Consider the following 21,644-nt stretch of genomic DNA (forward strand, 5'->3'; position numbering starts at 1 on the left):
GTCGGCTCAGTTTGGTCGTTAATTTTTTGCATCGGATATTACTCCGGTGCTCACCAATGCGCTGTTTCACTTTTCTTGTTGTCATGCCGATGTAACGTAAGGAACAGGGACACGTTATCAGGTATATCACATTGTTTGAGTTGCAATTCGTATGAGCAACTTGGGTCCAGATTTTACCTGGTTCCAAAGACAGTGATTTAGTGGCTTCTGTAAGATGGCATATACTACAGTCTGAGCAGGGGTAATGTCCTGTGATGGGAGGAAGACCCCATGCTGTTGTGACTGAGGGCGTCTGAGGGTCAGTCTTTATACTTCGGGCGGGTGTGAACTAGGGCATCTCTTAAGCTTCGGCCTTTTTTGAAAGAAAACATAGGTTTTTCCCAGTCTTTTTTTGCTGACTTTATAATACTCCAATGTTTATTTATGGTTTTTTTCATATAGTTTGATAACCCATTGAATCCACATGGCGGATTTTGAAGCCCAGCACATTCTTCCTTCAACTGCGAAATTCTGTTCATCAATGCTTCTATGGAAGCGCTACATTGATGATATCTTGCTATTATGGACAGGCAGTGAGAGTAATCTGGAAGCTTTCCTGTTGTGGATTAACACTCTAGACAACAATTTGAGATTCACAAATACCACAAGCAAAACTGATATTGTTTTTCTGGATGTACTGATCACTATATCCGGCACATGTTTAACCACCAAAACTCATCATAAGCCTACAGCAAGGAATAATCTATTAGAGTTCAGCAGCTTTCATCCACGCCCCCTAAAAGAGAACCTTCCTTATGGGCAATACCTAAGGTTAAGGCGGAACTGCAGTACACTTACTGATTTCAAGGAACAAGCCTCAAGTTTAACTGAAAAACTGAAAGATAGAGGATATCCGTCTGCTATCCTCAACAAAGGCTTTAAGAGAGCCAGGAATCAGCCGAGAGAGGTCCTACTAGAAGAAAAAGTCAACAACCAAGAACCAGTGCCACTCACTTGTGTGACAACATTCAATGGGTTATCAAACTATATGAAAAAAACCATAAATAAACATTGGAGTATTATAAAGTCAGCAAAAAAAGACTGGGAAAAACCTATGTTTTCTTTCAAAAAAGGCCGAAGCTTAAGAGATGCCCTAGTTCACACCCGCCCGAAGTATAAGACTGACCCTCAGACGCCCTCAGTCACAACAGCATGGGGTCTTCCTCCCATCACAGGACATTACCCCTGCTCAGACTGTAGTATATGCCATCTTATAGAAGCCACTAAATCACTGTCTTTGGAACCAGGTAAAATCTGGACCCAAGTTGCTCATACGAATTGCAACTCAAACAATGTGATATACCTGATAACGTGTCCCTGTTCCTTACGTTACATCGGCATGACAACAAGAAAAGTGAAACAGCGCATTGGTGAGCACCGGAGTAATATCCGATGCAAAAAATTAACGACCAAACTGAGCCGACATTTCTTTGAACAAAACCATACCCCGAATGATATGAAATGGACGATAATTGAAAAAATTACTGGTACCACAAACATCCCCACCAGACTCTTTGAGAAAGAACAGCGGTGGGTGTACCGTCTAGGTACCAACATCATTGGGCTCAATGATGATATCCCATGGAACACTGTACTTAACTGAAACCCTTTGATTCTAGTATTTGCCTAAGTCACCAATCATGTACGTCCGATCAGTAGCGCACTAATTATAAATAAACATCAATGTTGTAAATACCAAGAATCTAAATTCCCAGATTCTGATAAAATTCACATTCATACTGTACACATTGCGCTTATTTTGACTCCGCGCGTTCATAAAACGTGCAGATACAAGTAGTTCTCAATTAATACACAAGCCAATACAAATTGTGTTATACTGACACAACAATAACACTGCTGTTATTTACACCCCCCAACTAATGATCGGCTATTATAGCCTCTAGCCCCGATATAATAATTAATATGCAATGTTTTGCATGGCAACAAGCGCAACAAAGGCTTGCCGCTGTACACATCCTGTATTTTTGATCTTTAAAGTCCGAAGACCGAAGCCCAAAAGCCAAGGATTGGCCCGCTAAAGCAAGCCTCTCTTTGGAGACATAAACACGAGGTCTCCATAGTAACGAGTGCAACCAAGCCTCGTTTTCACCGACCGCGCCCACACTCTGGCCTCGATCGGGAATAGCCACGCCCACCCGGAAGAGCGCCAACAGCGTCTCACAGCCCCTTAAAAACAAATCCACCGGCCCCGCTCTCCATCGTCGGGGTCCGGTAGAGGTAGTACTAGGTGTACAAGCGGGCTGCGAGTGCTGAGGGCGTGAGTAATGCTGCATTGACGATCGGACCAAATCCATACTATCAAGCTAAGTCAATCGCGATTCCGTATGTTTCTAGCCTCTGTTTTTTCATCTTTAGGATGTGCCAGGGACACTCCAACCCCCCTCCTGAGACCCATGGTGCAGATAGCGCCAATCTTTAAAGTGAGACTTGTTTTTATATCATACTTGCGTGTGGGGGTCACTGACTCTTTGTCTATTGATCCTTTGAAACACTTATACCATGTGATTTTAACCCCCTTAAGCCACTCACGGCTTATTTTAAATCACTATTTTCACTACACTTCCCAGAACTAGTTGTATCATCCCTAGAGGGTTTGTGGATGGTGCTTAACTCTAGTAGTTATTCTGGGAACACGTTTTCTGCCACTTATTTGGAACACCATGAACTAAAAAGTACTTTGGCATATCCCTACAAATAATTGTCTGTTTGTCTTATATGTCTGTTCGTACTTTTTTGCTCTACAGGTGCCGAGACACTCCAAAACTAAGAGTGATTTTTGGAATGAGCAATTGCTCTTCCTATTTTTATGCACTTTAAACACCTTTTTATTTTTTCACTTTCACGTCCCCAGGTCAGGGTGGACGATTAGAGAGTCCATACCGCCGGGGTTTATCATTGTCCTGACGAATGCCTAGGTAAAATAAAACCAACACTAAGGCTGAAACATGTTGACATACTAATGATATATTAATTCTGAATTAAACCAACCATTACCTTGGCTTTACAATTCAGACACATAGAACTCTTGTATTCGTGTCCTAGGGATCATTAATAAACCTTTTTTTAGATACCCTTTAGACACTTTTAAGTTTAAGTTTATTTATCCTCACAACACACCCATTACACAATACCAGCTCCGCAGTCTTCTGGCGTCGCAGCACACCGAAGAGGCATTAGGTCTCTTCGGTGGGGCCCGATGATGAAGCATGACACTGACTAGGTCGGTGTGTGAGGGCTTTCCTTCAAACCCAAATAGGGTGTGAATATTTTGAATCTGTTGGCTCCATCCAAGTGGCTTATAAGAGAAATTAACCTCTCTTCTTTTGTTTATTGATATATTACTGGGGATCAAGAGAGTGTTCCTGTACTTCCCTATCTCTCCCATTGTTTTTCGGCACCAAAGTGGTTGAACAGGTTGATAGTCTGAAGAATTTTGTCGATGTCTTTTTCAGTAAATGGTGAAAAGGTGCCCCATGACGCATTGTTCTTAGCGTTCAGAAGGGGCGAGTTATACTTTTCAAAGAGGTCAGGGGGTGAGGCGGCAATAGAGGAGGGTAATAGGGCCATTTTAGAAGCTAGGTCAATTGAGATGAGCCATGATTTCTCCTTGAAGAAGGCATCAACATCTTCACAGGAGAGAGGGAGGGTTGCCAACTGTATCTGAGAGAATTGACTTAGCACTGTGACAAACAAATTCCTGCTAAAGGAGAAACTCTTAACCTCATCATCTCCAAGGAACAGACTATCACCTTAGACTCCATAGCCCGTGTGACTGGTCTGACCACCACAGCATCCTTTTTTTTATTAACAGGGAGGTGGTGATGAAGAAGGTTCAATCTCTGAAATCAAAGGTATGGAAAAGGGACCTCAGATCAGTAAACCTCAGCAATCTCGCTGACCACTGTAAATCTGTTCTCTCCTCTCAAGCTGACCTGAACGAAGTGCAAACACTCACTGACGCCTACAATTAGACCATTACCAACATCATGGATGACATTGCACCACTCCAACTTAAAAATGCCTCATCTAAAATATCAAAACAGTGGTATAACAACAACTTAAACACAAAACGTCGCAACCTTAGAGCAGCTGAATGCTCTAAGGTTTTAGTTGGTCCCTCCTCGGACCAACTAAAACTTCGGAGAGAGGTCAAGAGCCTCTACAACAAATTAATCAAGGGAGCTAAGGCTGACTATTTAAGACTACAATTAGACCAAGCGGCAAACCGCCCCAAGAAACTTTTCAAATTCGTCAAACAGCATGAGCATTTAGAAATGATTTAAGGCAGGCTACCGCAAATCAGTGGGGTTAGACCAATGCAGGTTGAAATCACCCAGGAAGATTTGTGACACAGCAGAGTCTATATTGCTGCAGATGATTTCCAATAAATGTTCAATAAAAGGGAGGTTGTCCAAAGGGGAGTGAGTGAAGGTATGTAGTTTTCAGATCTGTAGGTTATTACTTGAGATGCTTAGACCTAGGTATTCACAAGAGGAAGGGGAAGAGGACTCCATGTGAGAGATTGAGAGAGTGTTCCTGTGGTAAACGTTGTTTACAACGCAGTGTTTACACTGCACAACCTTTACCACGCTGCCATTACAACGCAAGTCGTTACTACGACTTGCGCTGGATGGCGCTGTTGGTTAAGGAATATTGTAATCTTATATTCCAACACCTTCCCTACTGTTACGTGGACTGGTGTTGGAATATAAAATTATAATAATCCTCAATCCGCGCCCTCCAACGCAAGTTGTTGTAACGACTTGCGTTGTAAAATCCGCGATGTAAAGTACCGTGATCAAAATGATCGCGTTGTACTGACATACATCCGTTCCTGTGGAAACAGGCTAGCCCTCCAACCATCTTAAGTGCTCTGTCAAGCCTGATAATATCATGAGTGGGAGGAACTAGGAGGTCTAAGATAGGAGTGGAGGCGGGATTTAACCACGTTTCCGTGAGTAAGATAATATCCAAGTCATTGTGTACTTACTGCTTACTGTCAAGACTTTATGAAATTTTTTTCCAGACAACCATTTTACAAAAAGTTGCAATAATATCTTTCATCTCATAAAATGGTCTGTAGTCCTTTCAGCTGAAAGTTACTGGACTTTAGTTATAAGAAATTAAGTCATATACAATTTATGTCCTGGGGCCTGAGTTCCTTTTGACCCCAAATTATATAAAATAATACCTCTCCATGGTAAAATGGAACCCTTCTTTGGCACTTGACACTCTCAGGGTGGTAAAGAGGATCAGTCCAAGGTTACTCATACAGTTTTAAATACTTGGAATGCAGCACAACACTTCCATTTTGATTAATAATTAAATGTCCAGTAACTGCTTTACTTTTATGAAAGTAACACACTTTAATACTATATAAAAGACACTACATATACAACAACAAAAAAAGAACATTTGAATTCTCTAGCACCTTCCAAGCGAGTGATATGACACCAAACACTTTTATAAAACTTACAAGCTTAGTGCTGTAGAAAGATTTAACAAGGAAACCTATTGACTGTGTAATCCTATGGAGCGAGTTACTGATGGCCAAGTATGCAGACTCACTGTTAGCTTTAAAGGAAGCTAGGGGAGATTATTTCTCGTTTCAGTGGTTTAATCAACTTTTTTAAAGCCAAGTGACTTTCTTGCCAAAATATTTTGATTTAACTGCACCATTTCTTGAGTTCAAAATATTTTATTGAGATTTATTATATAGACAAGAAACAAGGACAATACAAAAAATATTACTATAGGACATAAATACCTGAACATATTACATTAAATTAATGAAGGCATAAATAATTTACAGTAGGTAAATAGAATTTACATATTCATATGAAACTTAAAAGAGGTAAGGAAGGAATGGGGTAATTACAAAATCAGAGCATTAAATATAAATAGAGCTACTATAACAAAAGGTACATTCAATAAAGATATATTCAAGCCAAACGACAAATTATCAAACATTACTTAGTAGATAAATATACAACAGGTAACCAAAACGATTGAAAAGAGATCAAATTATGAAGAATCCCCTTCATGGATAGCTGAGCACCTCTTCTTGTAACAATAACCCATGACCACCATGCATTAACAGATAATAAAGAAATATCTTTCCAACAATAAGTAATAGATTTCAATGCTGCTGAAATCAGAAAGTTGAAAGGTTTACCTTCTAAAACATTTAAATTTTGTGATAATATAATAGATTTGCATATTAACACTTGATAAGAAACATCTCCTTGAATTTTTAAAATCTTTGTTATAATATCCCAAACTTCGGACCAGAACTTAAAAACGAAAGGACACTCAAATAACATATGCTGCAACATACCAAGTGGTAATTTACAATGCCAACATTCTGCAGAAGGAAGACATTTTGTATGGAATAAACATTATCGGGTCCATAACCGATTAAGTAGAATATAAGAATTCGTTTGGTAAAGTGATACAGGTAGCCAACCAGATATATCACTAAGCCATATATCTTGCCATGTGTCAATAGATAAAGAAAGTGAAAGCTCATTATTCCAAAAAGTTGAAATCATATCTATATTGCTACCAAGAGTATTTGAAAACTTTTTGTATATAATGGAAACACCATGAGATGAAGTAGAAACAGTTTGAATGTAAATTGATAAATCAGCTGCAACATTAGAGGGAATAGCATCTGGGAAAGAATCCAAAATTGAATTGCACAAATATTGATATTTAATGATATTGGATTGAGATAAACCAAATCTGGATTGTAAAGTTTCAAACGAAATGAATGTATTATTGGTATATATGTCTTTAAGATAATAAATACCCGCTTTGATCCATGAAGACCAAAAATTAACATTTCTATTCAATTTGATGACATTAATATACCAAAGTGAAATATCTTCAGTAGTATTCACAGGAGAAAGAAAAATTAAGTCTAAATCATTAAATATCATTTTAGTAGATGTAATAATAACGGATTTATGAAAAAATGATGCAGTATTAGACATTGTTATCAAAGAAGGAAGTGGGAGAGGGTTTACTAATGATTTCTCAATAGATAGCCAAGCAGGTGGGTTATTTAAAAATGAATGATTAAACCATAGTGAACTTAGTTTTAAAATAAAGGCTTTATGATTTAGAAAAAAGTCAGGGATACTAAATCCAGCATTATTTTTGGGTATTTTTAATATTTTGTAACCAATACAAGGTGATTTGTTGTTCCATAAAAACTTAGATAGAGATTTATCAACATCTTTGTAGAACTTTAATGGGAATTTAGTCAGAATCATTGCAAGAGTATAAAAGATTTTAGGCGCTTTAGTCATTTTGATAGAATCCATTCTGCCCCACCATGAAAGATGCAGTGACGACCATTTAGACGTTTTGTCTTTAATATAATTTAATATAAAATTACAATTAAAAGTGATTGTTGATTTTAGCGCCAAGAAGCTCTCTGGCGTATGTGCGCTTTATAAATTTTTAATAACATAACATAACATAACATTTTATGGATGAAGAGAATAAAATACCAAGATATTTTAATTTACTCTTTTGCCAAATTATTTCATTCATGGGAAGCATATCGTGAGTACAATATATATTTAAAGGGAAAAAATCAGTTTTGTTAGTATTTAAAGTGTTTCCAGAAACTGTAGAATATTTTGCTATAATATTAACTAAAGAGGGGAAAGAGGACATAGGGTCACTAATAAATAAAAGCACATCATCCGCATATGCAAGTGTTTTAACAAGAACATCCTTAATAGTGATTCCCATAATATCATTACATTTTTTTATTGAAGAAAGGAAAGGTTCAATGCCAATTAAAAATAAAATTGGAGAAAGGGGACATCCTTGTCCCGTACCTCTAAAAAGAGAAAATTGATGTGAAATGTGTCCATTGATATATAAACGAGCAGTAGGGGCATAATATAGAGCTGAAATCCTACGTATAAAAGTCTCTCCAAAATTAAATGATGATAACGTATGAAATAAAAATTGTCAATGTATTTTATCAAACGCTTTTTCAGCATCTAAGGCTAAAATACCTGAAGGAAGCGTTAAAGTAGAACTTTGTTCAATAAAGTGTAGCAAACTTCTAGAATATTTGCAGAGAATCTATTCTTCATAAAGCCAGATTGATCAGGGTGTATAATGGAATCTAAAATAGGGCCTAATCTAGTAGTGAGTATTTTTGCAAATAATTTACAATCTTGATTGATTGAGATATAGGACGATAATTAAACACAAGAGTTAGATATTTATCTGGCTTTGGAAGTACAATAATTAAAGCTTCAGTAAAAGAACCAGAGTTAGGTCCTGTAGAAAAAAACTCAAAAAGTTGAAATAAAAAAGGTAAAAGGTGTGATTGAAATTCTTTGTAAAATTCTGCTGGTATCCCATCAGGACCAGGAGACTTATTTTTTTAAGGGATTTTGTGGCTGATAAAATGTCATCTTTAGTGATGGGAGTATCAAGTCCATTTTTATCAGAATTGTAATATCTTGGGTAAACCAGAGGAAGCTAATAAAAAGGAATCAATCAAAGAAGCATCATGAAAATCAGGCTTATTATATAATTTGGAATAGAAATAAAAAAATGAATTAACAATATCATTTTGAGAAAAAGTAATTTTATAACGAGGTCCATGAATTGAATTGATCTGAGTTTTGTCCTTTTTTATGCGTAGATAATTAGCTGAGTGTCTTCCAGAACTATTGGCGTTAAAACTAAATCTGGCTTTAGCATTAGAAATTTGGATCCCTGCTTTCACTAAGGATAGTGTTAAATTCATACCGCAATTTTTGCGGTGTAAATTTATGTTGAGAATCATTGGAGGTAATAAAAAGTTGTTCATTTTTCGCAATTTGTTTTTGTAGGTCTTTAATATATGCATTAAAGGTTTTGTTATCGTGCGCCATAATGGAGATCGTTACCCCCCTAATATAAGCTTTAAACGCATCCCATCTATTAATCATAGAGGTAGAACCTTCTGGATTAAATAAAAAATAGTCTTTAATGGCTGTTAAAAGTTTTGGTTTGTTCTTTTCATTTAACACTACACCTTTGTTCATTCGCCATCTAGACTGTTTAATATATGCTGACTCTAAATTCAAAACCAAGGAAATCGGAGCATGGTCGGAGAAATCAATATTACCAATTTGAGGATCTTTTTCTGATTTAATTAATTGCCTGGAAATTATTAAACAATCAATTCTAGAATGGGAGTTATAAGGGTGTGAAAAAAAAGTTACACTTTTTTCTGTGGGAAAATGTAATCCCCAAATATCTACTAATTTAGTGGTTTGAATAAAGGCTTTGAACGCAAGAAACACTTTAGAAGGGTGAAATTTAGTAAGAGATAGTCTATCTAATAAAGGGTCAGAAATAACATTAAAGTCACCTCCAACAATTAAAGGGACATTTCCAACTTGGAAGACCTCTGTAGTGAGATTGGACCAAAAATAGGATCATCTGCAGTAGGACCATAAACATTTAGTAAAAATAAGAATGAGTCATGAACTTTAATTTTAGCGAATATATATCTGTCATCTTCATCTGAATTTTTACTTACAATTTGACAGTGTAATTTTTTTGCAAAAAGAATAGCCACACCATTTTTCTCACCATTAGCAGGAGAGGAGACAATCATATCAACCAATTTCTTTTTCATATAATCTAAAATGCTGTTGTCTATATGAGTCTCTTAAATAAAACAAATGTCAGCTTTACAACTTCCTAAATAATCTAACATTTTTGTACGTTTAACTGGATGGCGCAAACCTTTAACATTTAATGACACAACCTTAAGATTATGAACATTAGCCATAGTAGAGGAGAGGATAAAAGAAGTCAAGAAGAGAGATGTAAGAGAAGGGAAAGCAAAGGAGAAATAGGATGAGAAAAAAGATGAGAAAAAAGTACCTCCATAACAAGCCAAAGGAAAGAAGAAATGAAAAAACATTGAAAAAATGACAAACAGAAGACATAAATGTGAAACATGAAATGCACACATGGTCTACAAGCATGGCCGGAACCGCTGGAGCCCAATATAAGAAAATCTCAGTAACCTGTCAGAAAAGGAATAACTGGTATAACTCAAGTAGTAGAGTAATTAGTATCCATTGAGTGTTGAGACTGTTGGTCTATAAAATGCTTAAAATCTTCAGGACGCTGAAAAGATTTAGAAAAATTATCCTTCCAAATGCACATCGTCGATGGATCAAAAAGTCCTTATTTGAAGCCAAGACGTCGGAGTTGAGGACGAAAAACTGTTAATTCCTTTCGAATTGAGACAGTTTCTTTGGCAAAATCTTGATGGATGAAAATTTTATTTCCATTAACGATCAGTGAAGAAATTTCTCGTGCTGCTTTTCTGATTAAAACCGAATTATGGTAAAGGAGAACCTTAAAGATCATTTGTCGCGGTTTGGTGTGATGAGGGTTACGATGAGAGGGAATCCTTTGGGCCTTATCAATTTCAAAATTTTCAGGAAATTTCATTTGCAAAATTCCAGGAATCAGATTTTCGGAATACAATCTAGTTGGCTCCCTCAACATCTTCAGGTAAATTAAATATGCGAAGATTGTATTGCCTATTGCGATTTTCCATATCCAACAATAGAGAGCACATATGTGAAATTTTTGACACTAGAGGAGTAAAGGTGTAAATTTTTGCCTTTTTATCTTGAATTTTAATTGAATTGTCAGAAATTTTCATTGACAAACTTGCCATTCCCTTGCGTACATTTTTTACTTCTGATGCAATGGTCTATGTATTAACGCGTAGAGCCTGAATTTCTTCTAATATTAAGGATAAGGAAGGTTCAGATGACTCCACAACTTTTGATTTAATAGGAGGTGGGAAACTTGCTGCCTCCTTATATTATTAATAGGAGCTTTGTTTTCCATTTTCTTTGAGAAGAAAATTAAAAATTAAATAGCAGAAGCAATTTAATCTCAAATGCAGCAAAATGCTGTGGAGATGACTGAAAAATAGCTGGTGCAGCAGCTAAAATGGGCTATGGGTGTGGCTAGGACCAAGCTAGGTCCTCTCTTAGAATTTCACTCCGCCCCCCTGACAGAGAAACTCTGCTGTACCTCCGAGCAGGACAAGGTGCAGGAACTAGGCGGCGAAAAGAACCTCTTCCAGTGCCCAAAATCACAGGACTTTGCTGCACAACAGAGGTAGGCACTTTACATATGTACCGACCTCCTTATAGACGATTTACAGACTGGAATCGTTGTTAAATTAACAAAAACAGACAAAAAACGTGCTAGAGCAAGAGCAGGCGGCCATATTGAATCGCACGCTCACGCGTCTCCCTAACTGCACCATTTCTAACAGGCATTCGAGCTAGACTTGTACAGACTATTTCAATAACCTATGTTAGAGATAACACAAGCTGTTTTCATTCCCTAATCTGACTAGAAGGTAATATCACGCCGAGACTGCCTTCTAGAGACCTTGTAAAGTCACTGGCTTTTAAGAGAGTAGAATATAACCACAGTATCTCTGCTGCCGTGTAATTATCTATTGCATTTACAGAGGCTCAGACAGCCACAGGGAGTGTTGCTCTTGCCCTATTGTTCACCTTTACTGTGGGTGTTCCCTTCGCGATTACTTTATACCGGCTGAGCTGGCTTCATTCCCTGGAGCTAAACATATTCTTTTTTCAAGGATACAGTAACTCACGGGCCTTCCCACGCTGTCACACTACATTTTGCTGACAGGAGTTTATGGTAAACAGGACCCTTCCAGTTGGTAAAGCTTACGATGGCAGACACAAGTAGCAAAACTCCTCACATTTGACAGAGTTGCCACACAACTGTAATCACATGCAACTCCTTGTTTACTCTTGAAGGTCCAATGGTAATAAAATACTTTCTCAGCAACCCAGGGTAAGGTATTGATGCAAGGCTAGGCAAACAGAAAATTCATTCACAGTTACATCTCTTTTCTAAGTCAGGAATCACAGAGAAAAAATAATGAGATGTTTTTCTCAATTAAACCTATCACCTAAGGGCCGCTACTCCCCCTCACAGAATTAAGGGGATAATTTTGATTTGACGGAACAGGAGCACTAATATAAATCTGAGGTGTTTCTGCCGTGCTAAACTTGCGATTTAGCTGCCCATTGCCAGTATAAAACTCTAATGGGAGTGTGGCCAAGATGGCGGCGGAGTAACAGCTCAAGTACGGAGCTCCGCTGCCTGAGGCTGAAATTAGACACAGTAGCTGGCACCTGAGAGGGAGAGTGGCCTCTTTGCAACTATGAGTCATGCAGGAGTGGGCGTAGATACCCTGATGAGATCGGTGACCACGGGCCTGGCAGCAGAGGTGATAGGTGATGGCCTCGAGCACTAGAGTAAGTGGGCCTGCCGCCCGTGGGATGAGGCCCAAGGTGGGAGCAGCACTTGGTCGAGGGTGCTGCACTATAGCATGTACAAGGTCGAGAGGAGTGAGGCCTGCGCTGACCCCCTGCGTTGCAGGGGCTGCAAACCTGACACGAGCCGGTGCGGGGAGGGAGGAGCCCTGACCGATGGAGACCTGGTTGTCCTGCCTGATCTTCGGTGGAGGAGCTGTGAGTGAAGTGGTGCCAGGAGACCAGCGAGAGCCCCCGAGAACTGGCGTAGCAACGTGGCTCGGTGCGACCCCCTGGGGATAGCGGCACAAGTCGGGTCCATGCATGGATGTCAGGTCCTAAGACTGGAGAGGTGAGGATTGTGGAGTGTGACAGCCTGGAACAGCTGAGCACCATTTGATCCGAGCGAGGCTTAAGGAGCAGAGGCCTAGCAGGGCTTCCATGAGAGCTTGTCATGTGGGTTCTGCAGGGGTTGATTGCGAGCATGCAGAGGCCCAAACAGTATCAGTGAAGGCCTAGACGCACACCTACCCTTATGGACTGAACCATCGGCGCATGGGGACAACGCTCTCTGCCCCAGGTGAGTGGCGCTGGTTCTATCAAGGGCCACAGAAGGCCACCAGACTGGGGCGGCACGCTCCCTGGACCAACATGTGGACCACCGGGCTGCTTCGTTGTCACACTGCTGCTGTGTCTGCTAGCTCTAAAATGGCCCCTTATCGCTCGAAAAAAGAGACATCCATAAAGGACCTGCTCAACAAGTCCAGCACTAAAAGCGTGAGGTGAGCCTGGACTCCTCACTGTGAGCCTCTGCGCAGGAGTTGGGCCCTGCATCGGGGAGGACTGACACTGAAGAGCCGGTCACATGTCATTTTCTGGAGCATCTATTTGGCATACTGAGGGAGGACTTAGGTGTCTTCCGACAAGACGTTGCTACAGACATTAAGAATGTCAGGTTTGAGCTTACTGCATGGGGTGACCGGGTAGATCCCATGGAGTGAGCTGGGGACCAGAGAGAGGAAGAACTCCATTACCACGCTCAAGAACTGTTAGAATTGAGGGACGGGAATGAAGAGTGACACCTCCGCCTGGAAGACTTAGAGAACAGGTCTACACACGCTACAATCTGTATAAAGGGTGAGTGGATGCAAGGAAGCTCCAGGAGTTTGTGGTGCGGATCTTCTGACATGTTGCCCCAGCACTGAGAGACTGGGTCGGCCGCAAGATATAGTCACTTGCCTCCACTCCAACAGGCAGAAGGAGATGATCATGGTGGCTGGAGGTCGGCATCTACCAAGACCTTTTACCACTCACCCTTCAGTGACGAAAAGCCATGACACCGGCGTCAGTTTTTTGCCTGAGAAGGGGGTTTGGTACAGGTGGGGCCACCCCTTTCCGCTGATCTTCATTTGGAACCAGGAGATGCATGCGGTGAGATCCCTGGACGAGGCACAGTCAGTGCGGGGATCTGAACTGGCTGCTGACGGGAAGCAGATTCATTCGCAATGTAGGTCACCAGCGCACAAAAGCGACAAACCATGACGGCGACGTCAGACCGGTAAAGATGCCTGGATGAAGCCTTCGGACCCCGAAAGTCAAAAGGAAAGGGAGGCTCTCCTCCGACAACTACAAAACAGGGATGAAGGAGCAGACTACCCAACCGGGGGCTTGCCCTCTCCTTATATACATGCCTTTGCCTTCCAGTATGGCTACGCTTAGGTTTACCATAATGAGCCTCAATGTGCGTGGGCTCAATGCTCCAACAAAGCAGCGTGCACTCCTTACCCTTCTCAGGGGCCTTAAGTGTGACATTTGTTTGTTACAAGATATGCAACTGCTCCGTGCTGACTGGAAAAGTCTTCAGTCGTGGTGCTTAAATCGCCAGTACTTCTCCTCCATGCCAGGGAAGAGGGCAGGAGTGGCATTCTGGTTGCAACACATTTCCCGGGGAAGTGTCTTGGGATGCAAGCAGAGGTGCCCAGCAGATTGCTTGTCCTGTGCGTGGAGGTTGGGAACCAAACATACCTTTGCTTCTTTATACGTCCCCAATAAACTGCAGGAAACTTTCCTCAAGACTACACTAAGCAGCGTATTAGTCACCGGATAAAGATATTTTAATCGGGGGATTTTAATATAATTGGTGACTCCCAAATGGATAGGTCAGTACAGAGGATGGGCGAATGGGAACACTTTCTGACTCCATGCAGGAGTGGTTGACCGAGGTGGGGCTGCTTGACGTATGTTGCCGGTGCAACCCCAACACCAGAGAGTACACATTCTTCTTTACAGCACACCAGACGGATGCTCGCATAAACTTTTCTTGAACTCTCCTCGCATCAGGCTAGCGACCTCGGAGGCCCAGAATTAGACGGGAGCACTATCTGACCATTCCCCTATTACCCTTACCCTGCACTGATCTGGGGGACAAAACCGCCAACGGATATGGCACTTGAGCCAAAAATTTGTCATGTATGAATCTAACTTAATGGAGGTTCAGACAGCTATTCGAGCCTTCCTGGACTCCAATGATGAGGTTGTTAAGCCCCCTCGATCCTGTGGGATACTTTGAAAGAGTGATTTGAGGACATTTTATCCCAATAGCTACCAGGCTGAACAGCGACAGGAAGGATAAACGGGAGCAATTGGAGGGAAAGATTAAAGAACTAGAAGGGGTACACCGGCATATGGGCTCGCTCCAGACTAGATGCCAACTTACAGCAGCTCAGAAACAGTTGAAGGCACTAGATTGTGCGAAGTACTTGCTCCTGCACACTAAACAATGGTACTACGAAGGGGGTAACAATGCTGGTAAGCTTCTGGCACATCAGCTCCGGGCCCAAGCTGCCCTCCACCATGTACTGGAGATTAAGTGGGCGCAGAGGACGAAACTGATGACTGATAAACTCATTGCTGATGAGTTTGAATGATTGTACTCCACTCTATTCCGCGGAATCCCTTACGACGAAGCTGCAGCAAAATACATGGTGCAGGCCCCAGTGTCCTTCCTGTCAGACCTGGAGGTGTCCAAATTGAATATGGACATTCGATCTGACGAGGTGCTCTGAGCTATCCAAAAGATCCCTGTGGGCAAGGCACCCAGGGAGGCCAGTTTCATCTCTGACTTTAAAAAATATTTGCCCCAGTCCTCACCCCACTACCTTGCCTCTTTAATTTGTTCAGCGAATCTGGCAGCCTTGCCCCCTCTACGCGCATGGCTGCCATCGTGGTTATACCAAAGCCGGGCAGGGATCCAGCGTGTTGTGCTTCGTACCGACCCATATCACTGTTGAATGTTATTATTATTTTATTTTTTATTATTTTTGGATTTTATAGAGCGCACGGCTACCCCCGAGGGGGTGTCCCGGCGCTAACAACTAAAGAGCCCAGAGACAAGAAAAAGAACAGAAAATCAAGAGGAGAACAACCAAGTCTTTAATTTGCGGCGAAAGATGGGTTCAGTAGAGGCAAATCTTAGCTCCAAGGGGAGATTGTTCCACAATCTGGCTGCTGCTACTCCAAATGCTCTACCGCCTACTCTAGATAGGCGGAAGCGTGGGACAACCAGAAGACGTAGACTATTAGAACGTAAGGATCTCACAGAATGTGAGAGAACAAGCCTTTTTTTCAGATAGCCTGGGCCGAGGTTGTTCAAGGCTCGATAAGCAAGTATCAGTATCTTAAAGTGGAACGAAAGATTTTCACTGGCGTACTTGTCTCTCGCCTGGCACCCAACATGCAGGGTCTCATAGACCCTGACCAATCTGGATTTATTCCGGAGAGTGGCTGCAGCGATGGTACCAAACGGCTTTGTCACTTACTTGACAAGATCTAACGCATTCAAACACCTGCCCTGCTTTTATCGGTTGATGCTGAAAAAGCCTTTGACCGGGTGCGCTGGCCCTATCTACACATGGTCCTTACTTGGTTTGGACCGGGAGAGAGAATCCAGCGCTGGGTGACCTGTTACTATGCCGCGCCGGGGGCTCGGGCACGGGTGAACGGCATCTCGTCCTGCCCATTGAGATCTTGCGGGGTACTCATCAAGGATGCCCCGTGTCTACCCTTTTATTTGCACTCTATATGGAGCCATTCGCGGAACCAATTCGCCACCATGTCCTAATCACAGGGATCTGCATCGCTCTACACCGACGATGTTGGGCTCATCTTGACTTAGCCGTTTACTTCATTCTCTTCCCTCCTGCGTGAGATGGAGGACTTTGGCCTGGTATAGGGCTTTGAGCTCAACCTACAGAAAACGCAAGCTTTCAGCCTGACTTTTCCTAGGGATGAGCAGATACTATTGGCAAACATGTTCCTCTTCGAATGGGCGAATAATGGAGAGACGTACCTGGGCATACAGGTTTTCCCCACGATCGAACGTATATCACAAGAGAACTACTCCACTCTTCTTGCCAACGCCAGTTCAGAACTTTTGACCTGGAAAAGGCATACGCTATCAGGGCTAGGTAGTTTAGCAGCAGTTAAAATGCCCTTACTCCCTTGCATATTATACGTGATGCAAACTCTGCCGCTCCAGCCCCCCCCCCCACTAGTCCTAGCGAAGTTACAACACCTCACGGTTGACTTAAAATGGGGTGAGATGAAAGCCCGTAAGGCCTAAACTCAGACATACATAAAGCTGAAGGATGGCAGACTGGGAATCCCAAACCTAGATAGATACTACCAAGCGGCTCAATTGCGCTATATGATCGGATGGTACAGCTTGCCTCTAAAAAACAATGGTGATTTATTGATCGAGCTGTCGTTGGAATCTATATTTAGAAAGTACCCTAGCTACCTAAAACTTTTACTTGGGCCGCACATCACCCGTGACTCTTTTTATAGGCCATGCAGAGTTCCCACCCGCAATGGAGGGCCATAGTTATATTAGGTGGCAAGAAGCTAACTGTAAAAGAATTGGAGACCTCTTTGATGCCGAAGGGGTGATGGATTTTGCCCAACTCCACTCTGATTATGGCCTCCCCACTGAGGCTTATTAACAATACATTTCCTGAGGCACTGGATCTTGCAGCCCCACTTCTGCCCACTGACAAATTTTGAAACGTGATTTATCACCCACCAAACGGACAAACGATGCTCTCAGATATATACTCCTTCCATCTCACACCCTCACAGCACAACAAATCCCTGGCACAGCGTAGATGGGAATTCGAATGTGCGTGCAAATTCTCCCTTAAGGAGTGGCAGGACATTATACACATGGCCAGGGCTTCTTCTTGTAGCACTGCTGGAAAGGAAATGTTTCTTAAAATAGCTCCCTAATGCTACTATACCCCAGGTAGGGTGGCCCACTGGAAAGCATGGGAGGGGGGGTCACAATGCTGGTGTGGCTGCAGAGAGGAGGGCACCCTTACTCATGTGTTGTGGCAATGTCCAAATATTCAGCAACTCTGGGTGGCAGTATTGTCCAACATCGACAACACCTATGACATAACTTACCTAGGTTTCCTAGGTACATATTATTGGGCCTGCCAAATGCAATGACCTATCCTCTCAGTACTTGCAGAGGGAGAGCTATCACTCTGATCCTAGGGGGCTGCCAAGCAGGTCCTGCTCTCCCTATGGGGTACTGAGAGTGTGCCGTCTAGATTGGATTGGCTGCACAAATTGTGGGAAGTGGTGGGGATGGGAAAGTTGATGGCAGGTATTACACGTACGCTGTCGCGTCGGACATGGGGTCCCACTATAGAATTCATAGTAACCGAATTTAATGAACTAACTTGTCTAAGGTATCTGTAAGTTTTTCGCTTCTAAGGGCCAGTCCAAGTATCTGGGTGATAAGCCTGTCAATGATATGCATGTATGACATATTCTATCTTCTGGAGAGTATATTTCACTAAACTGTTGAAGGACTATCTTGTCTCTCCTTTCCTTAGGACTTCTCTATCTACTCATACTGCTTGTTTCGATTTACTTCTTTTGAAACGTTTTGTTACCCCCACCGGCTGTTGGATGTAGGAGGTCTCTATTGTTCTCTACCTTTAAATCAATAAAAAGATGTAAATTATAAAAATCTAATGGCCTGTCAGCCACAGAGCTGACGAATCATAGAGATGGACATTCGAGACTACTAAGTGCAGGTCATGTGTGACTAGATTTCCATACTTGCCCTGAAGCAATCTCTTAAGTTTTTGCGGTTTGGCCACCGCCAGGGGAACGGAAGCCATTTTCTGAGAAAAGACTCATGGGCACCCAGAGAGCAATAGGCACAAATTTATTAAAAGATGACTCTCTCTACATGATCACGAGATAAAGACATTTTATAAGCTTATCCTCTGATTGCTAGATGAAAATAATGTCACATCAAAACTAAAAAAGAAGACATCATGGAGCATTAAAGCAACTGCAATATTTTTATTGGAAAAAACGGTTTCCATATACTTACTCTTTTTTCAACTCTCCCAGTTCTAAGCGAGTTGACAGCAACTGAGTTTCCAGCTTCTGCACCTCTTGCTCATGGTTGTTAGCCAGCTCCCTTATTTTTCTGTCTTTTCCTAATGATTCCTGCAATGCAACAAATATAGATCAGTCTATCGTAATTGCCTGTTAATAAAAACTAGTGGGTCTAGGTAGTCCAAAAGGTCCCCTGGCACTTGTTCAAGTGTTCTACAAAGGAATCCTGGACTAAGATCCACATAGCTTGAAAAAGGCCAGCTGGCTGTGCTCTGGAATATACAGTCGAGAATATTGCGGCACAATTATATCATAGCCAAATTATTGAGGGACGAAATATCAAAAGGTAAGTGCATAAGGCAAGTATAGATTTACTTATCTTAAGTGCACATCTATGTATCTAGACAGTATCTAAATATTGTTATGGTACACAGATGTGGAGTTAGGTATAGAAAAACTATACATGCTTACCTTTCAATATTTTGCCTCGATAGTAGTGTCCCACCATATTCTTTATTAGATATTCAGGATCTACACCCTCACTGACAAAATTAGCATTTTTAATGATCTTAAACATGGCTAAGGCTTGCCTTCAATTAATATGTGTCTTGTTTTAGTATATCTCCACAAAGCAGGGAGTTTCCCGTTGAAAGTAAGAGTGGAATATCACTGTTCTTCTGTAGCTGATGATATAGTTGTATAGGTCGTACACCAATTGCCCAGGCCTATACAGATAAAACTCAAATAATGAGTTTTGGTTAGATGAAAATTAATTACAATTGGTATTTGAAATATAGCAAACTGACTAGAGTAAAGCTCCATAAACATCTAGGGATTGTGTTTTAGGGTTGGCTGTACTGAAACTCTCAATTAGAGGATTTCTCTGCCAAGGCATATTTACGGAGTCATTTCTTTTAGCCCTTTGATTAAAAGGTTTGCACAAAAGATTATACTTATATTGCTATATGGATCGGCCCTTGCCTTATAAAAGCCAATAGACTTTAAAGATATAGAAGACAAAGTGGTTAAGAAAGGGCTAGATAATGCCTTAGGCAGTAGCAGCTGGCTTTAGAGCAGAGTGGTGAGGCGGGGTTGGGAGCAGGGATGGGGCGGAGGGGGGGACCAAGGAAAAATAAGAACTTACATGCCGCCTGCAGTCCGCCGTATCACCGGTCTTCTCCTCTCGTGGCTCCACTGCAGGCAGAGATTCCCAGACTCCCCTGCAGCCACTCATGAAGCTGCACTCATAGCTTCAGGATTTGAACTGGGCGCCAATGATTTGCACTCCCATTGAGACTGGAAGCCTCTGCCTGCTGTCTCCAACCCGGCAACGCAACTCATGTTGGAGACAGCTCAGTGCGCATGTGGATTTGGCCATCCTAAGACAGCCGGCCAAGCCCAAATGCGCAGTGATAGCAGTGCTGCCCACCACTCCCTCTCCTGACCGCCCCCCGCGATCGCCCCGTCCCCAGGACGCAGCATGTAGAAGTTGAAAAATAAAACGATAATAAACTTGTTTTATTATCGTTTTATTTTTCAGCTTCTGAAGCTGCTTGCAGGGGTGACGCTCCTCCACCATAGCAGAGGAACCACCGCTGGCCTTAGGTAGTGCAGGAATAAGCACTTCACATAGCGAAAGGGTGGCACTCCATTAAAAAAGAAACTGAGGTTTCAAAAGTTATATTCATAGTGAAGCTGACCGGAGATAGAGAGGATTCTATCGCAGCATTGTGCTGCAAAGCACTAATGGGCTCTGAGAGCACAAGGGCAAAGCTAACCAAAATGAAAATCAAGTATTAACCCTGTGAAATATGATTTGGATTCCATGTTAGAAGACTGGACGGCAGGCAGAGAAGGACTTTATATTTCAAAACATATATCAAAAATACATCTTTTGATATCTGTTTTTAGAAATGGTTTAGAGTTCATTAGCACATCTCTATAAATTTTAAACTTCAGGTAGGAATTACTAAATATAGGCTTAATGTTTCTTTTCCACCCACATGGCACATGCTTTTCCTGAAAAAGGAAGGACAGATTTCATGTCGTCACACCTCTACCTTGGAAAATGGTATGACAAAGTTGGAACGATGTGGCTGTGAGTATGACTTTTTACAGATAATTTAACATACCATTCAGTAGCCTGCCCTGAGTGACTTTACATTACCTAAAAGATTATTTCTTAAACCAGTTTTAAAGCAAAACAATGAGATTCATATATGAAGCATTCCAGTTTCTTTTTGTGTTAAAACACGATTCTGTAGCTTTGGCTATTGGGCCATTTTTACTTCTTAATGAAGTGATAACACTTTATAACCTATGTAATTTCATGGAGAATATTGAGAATGTGAATAACTTATTTCTAATTTCTGTATTTGAGGATCAGAACATAAGAGTTTTATTTTCTATAAAAACAAGTATGCATTTTATGTAATTATTTTAACAAATCACACAATAGCAATATTGGTCAAATATGAGTAGAATATATCTTACAAATGTGTACAATAACTAGCCAATAACTCAAGACTGTAAAGCTACAAAAAGGTTTAACCAAACAGTGCTTAGACTCTGCTCTAGCAGCAACATACATATAAATCATTGACATTTATAGAAGATCCCTAATTGCTCCTGGGCTCTACGACTGTAGAACATATTGTGTTTAGTTGGCTCATAATCCTGGCCATTATTGTAAAAAATTGTGAAATGGCAGAGCACAAATAATATAACTTGCAAGAATAACCAAAGATCAGCAAAACTATAGATTACAACAGGGGCGTAACACAGACCCCCACAGGCCAACCCGGTGCGGGGGGCCCC

General features: G+C 41.4%; 1 protein-coding gene across 1 annotated transcript in view; it reads right to left on the reverse strand.

Moving 5' to 3' along the window:
• The window catches only part of SPATA18 (spermatogenesis associated 18), a 193,995-nt gene that overhangs the window by 122,943 nt on the left and 49,408 nt on the right, over positions 1-21,644 (reverse strand). Inside the window, exon 4 of the mRNA XM_086962653.1 lies at positions 18,820-18,938. Coding sequence (XP_086818779.1) covers positions 18,820-18,938 — 119 coding nt within the window. The remainder of the gene's footprint in view (positions 1-18,819; positions 18,939-21,644) is intronic.

The sequence above is a fragment of the Lissotriton vulgaris genome, chromosome 3_1, assembly GCF_964263255.1.
Source record: "Lissotriton vulgaris chromosome 3_1, aLisVul1.2, whole genome shotgun sequence".
Lineage (NCBI taxonomy): Eukaryota > Metazoa > Chordata > Amphibia > Caudata > Salamandridae > Lissotriton > Lissotriton vulgaris.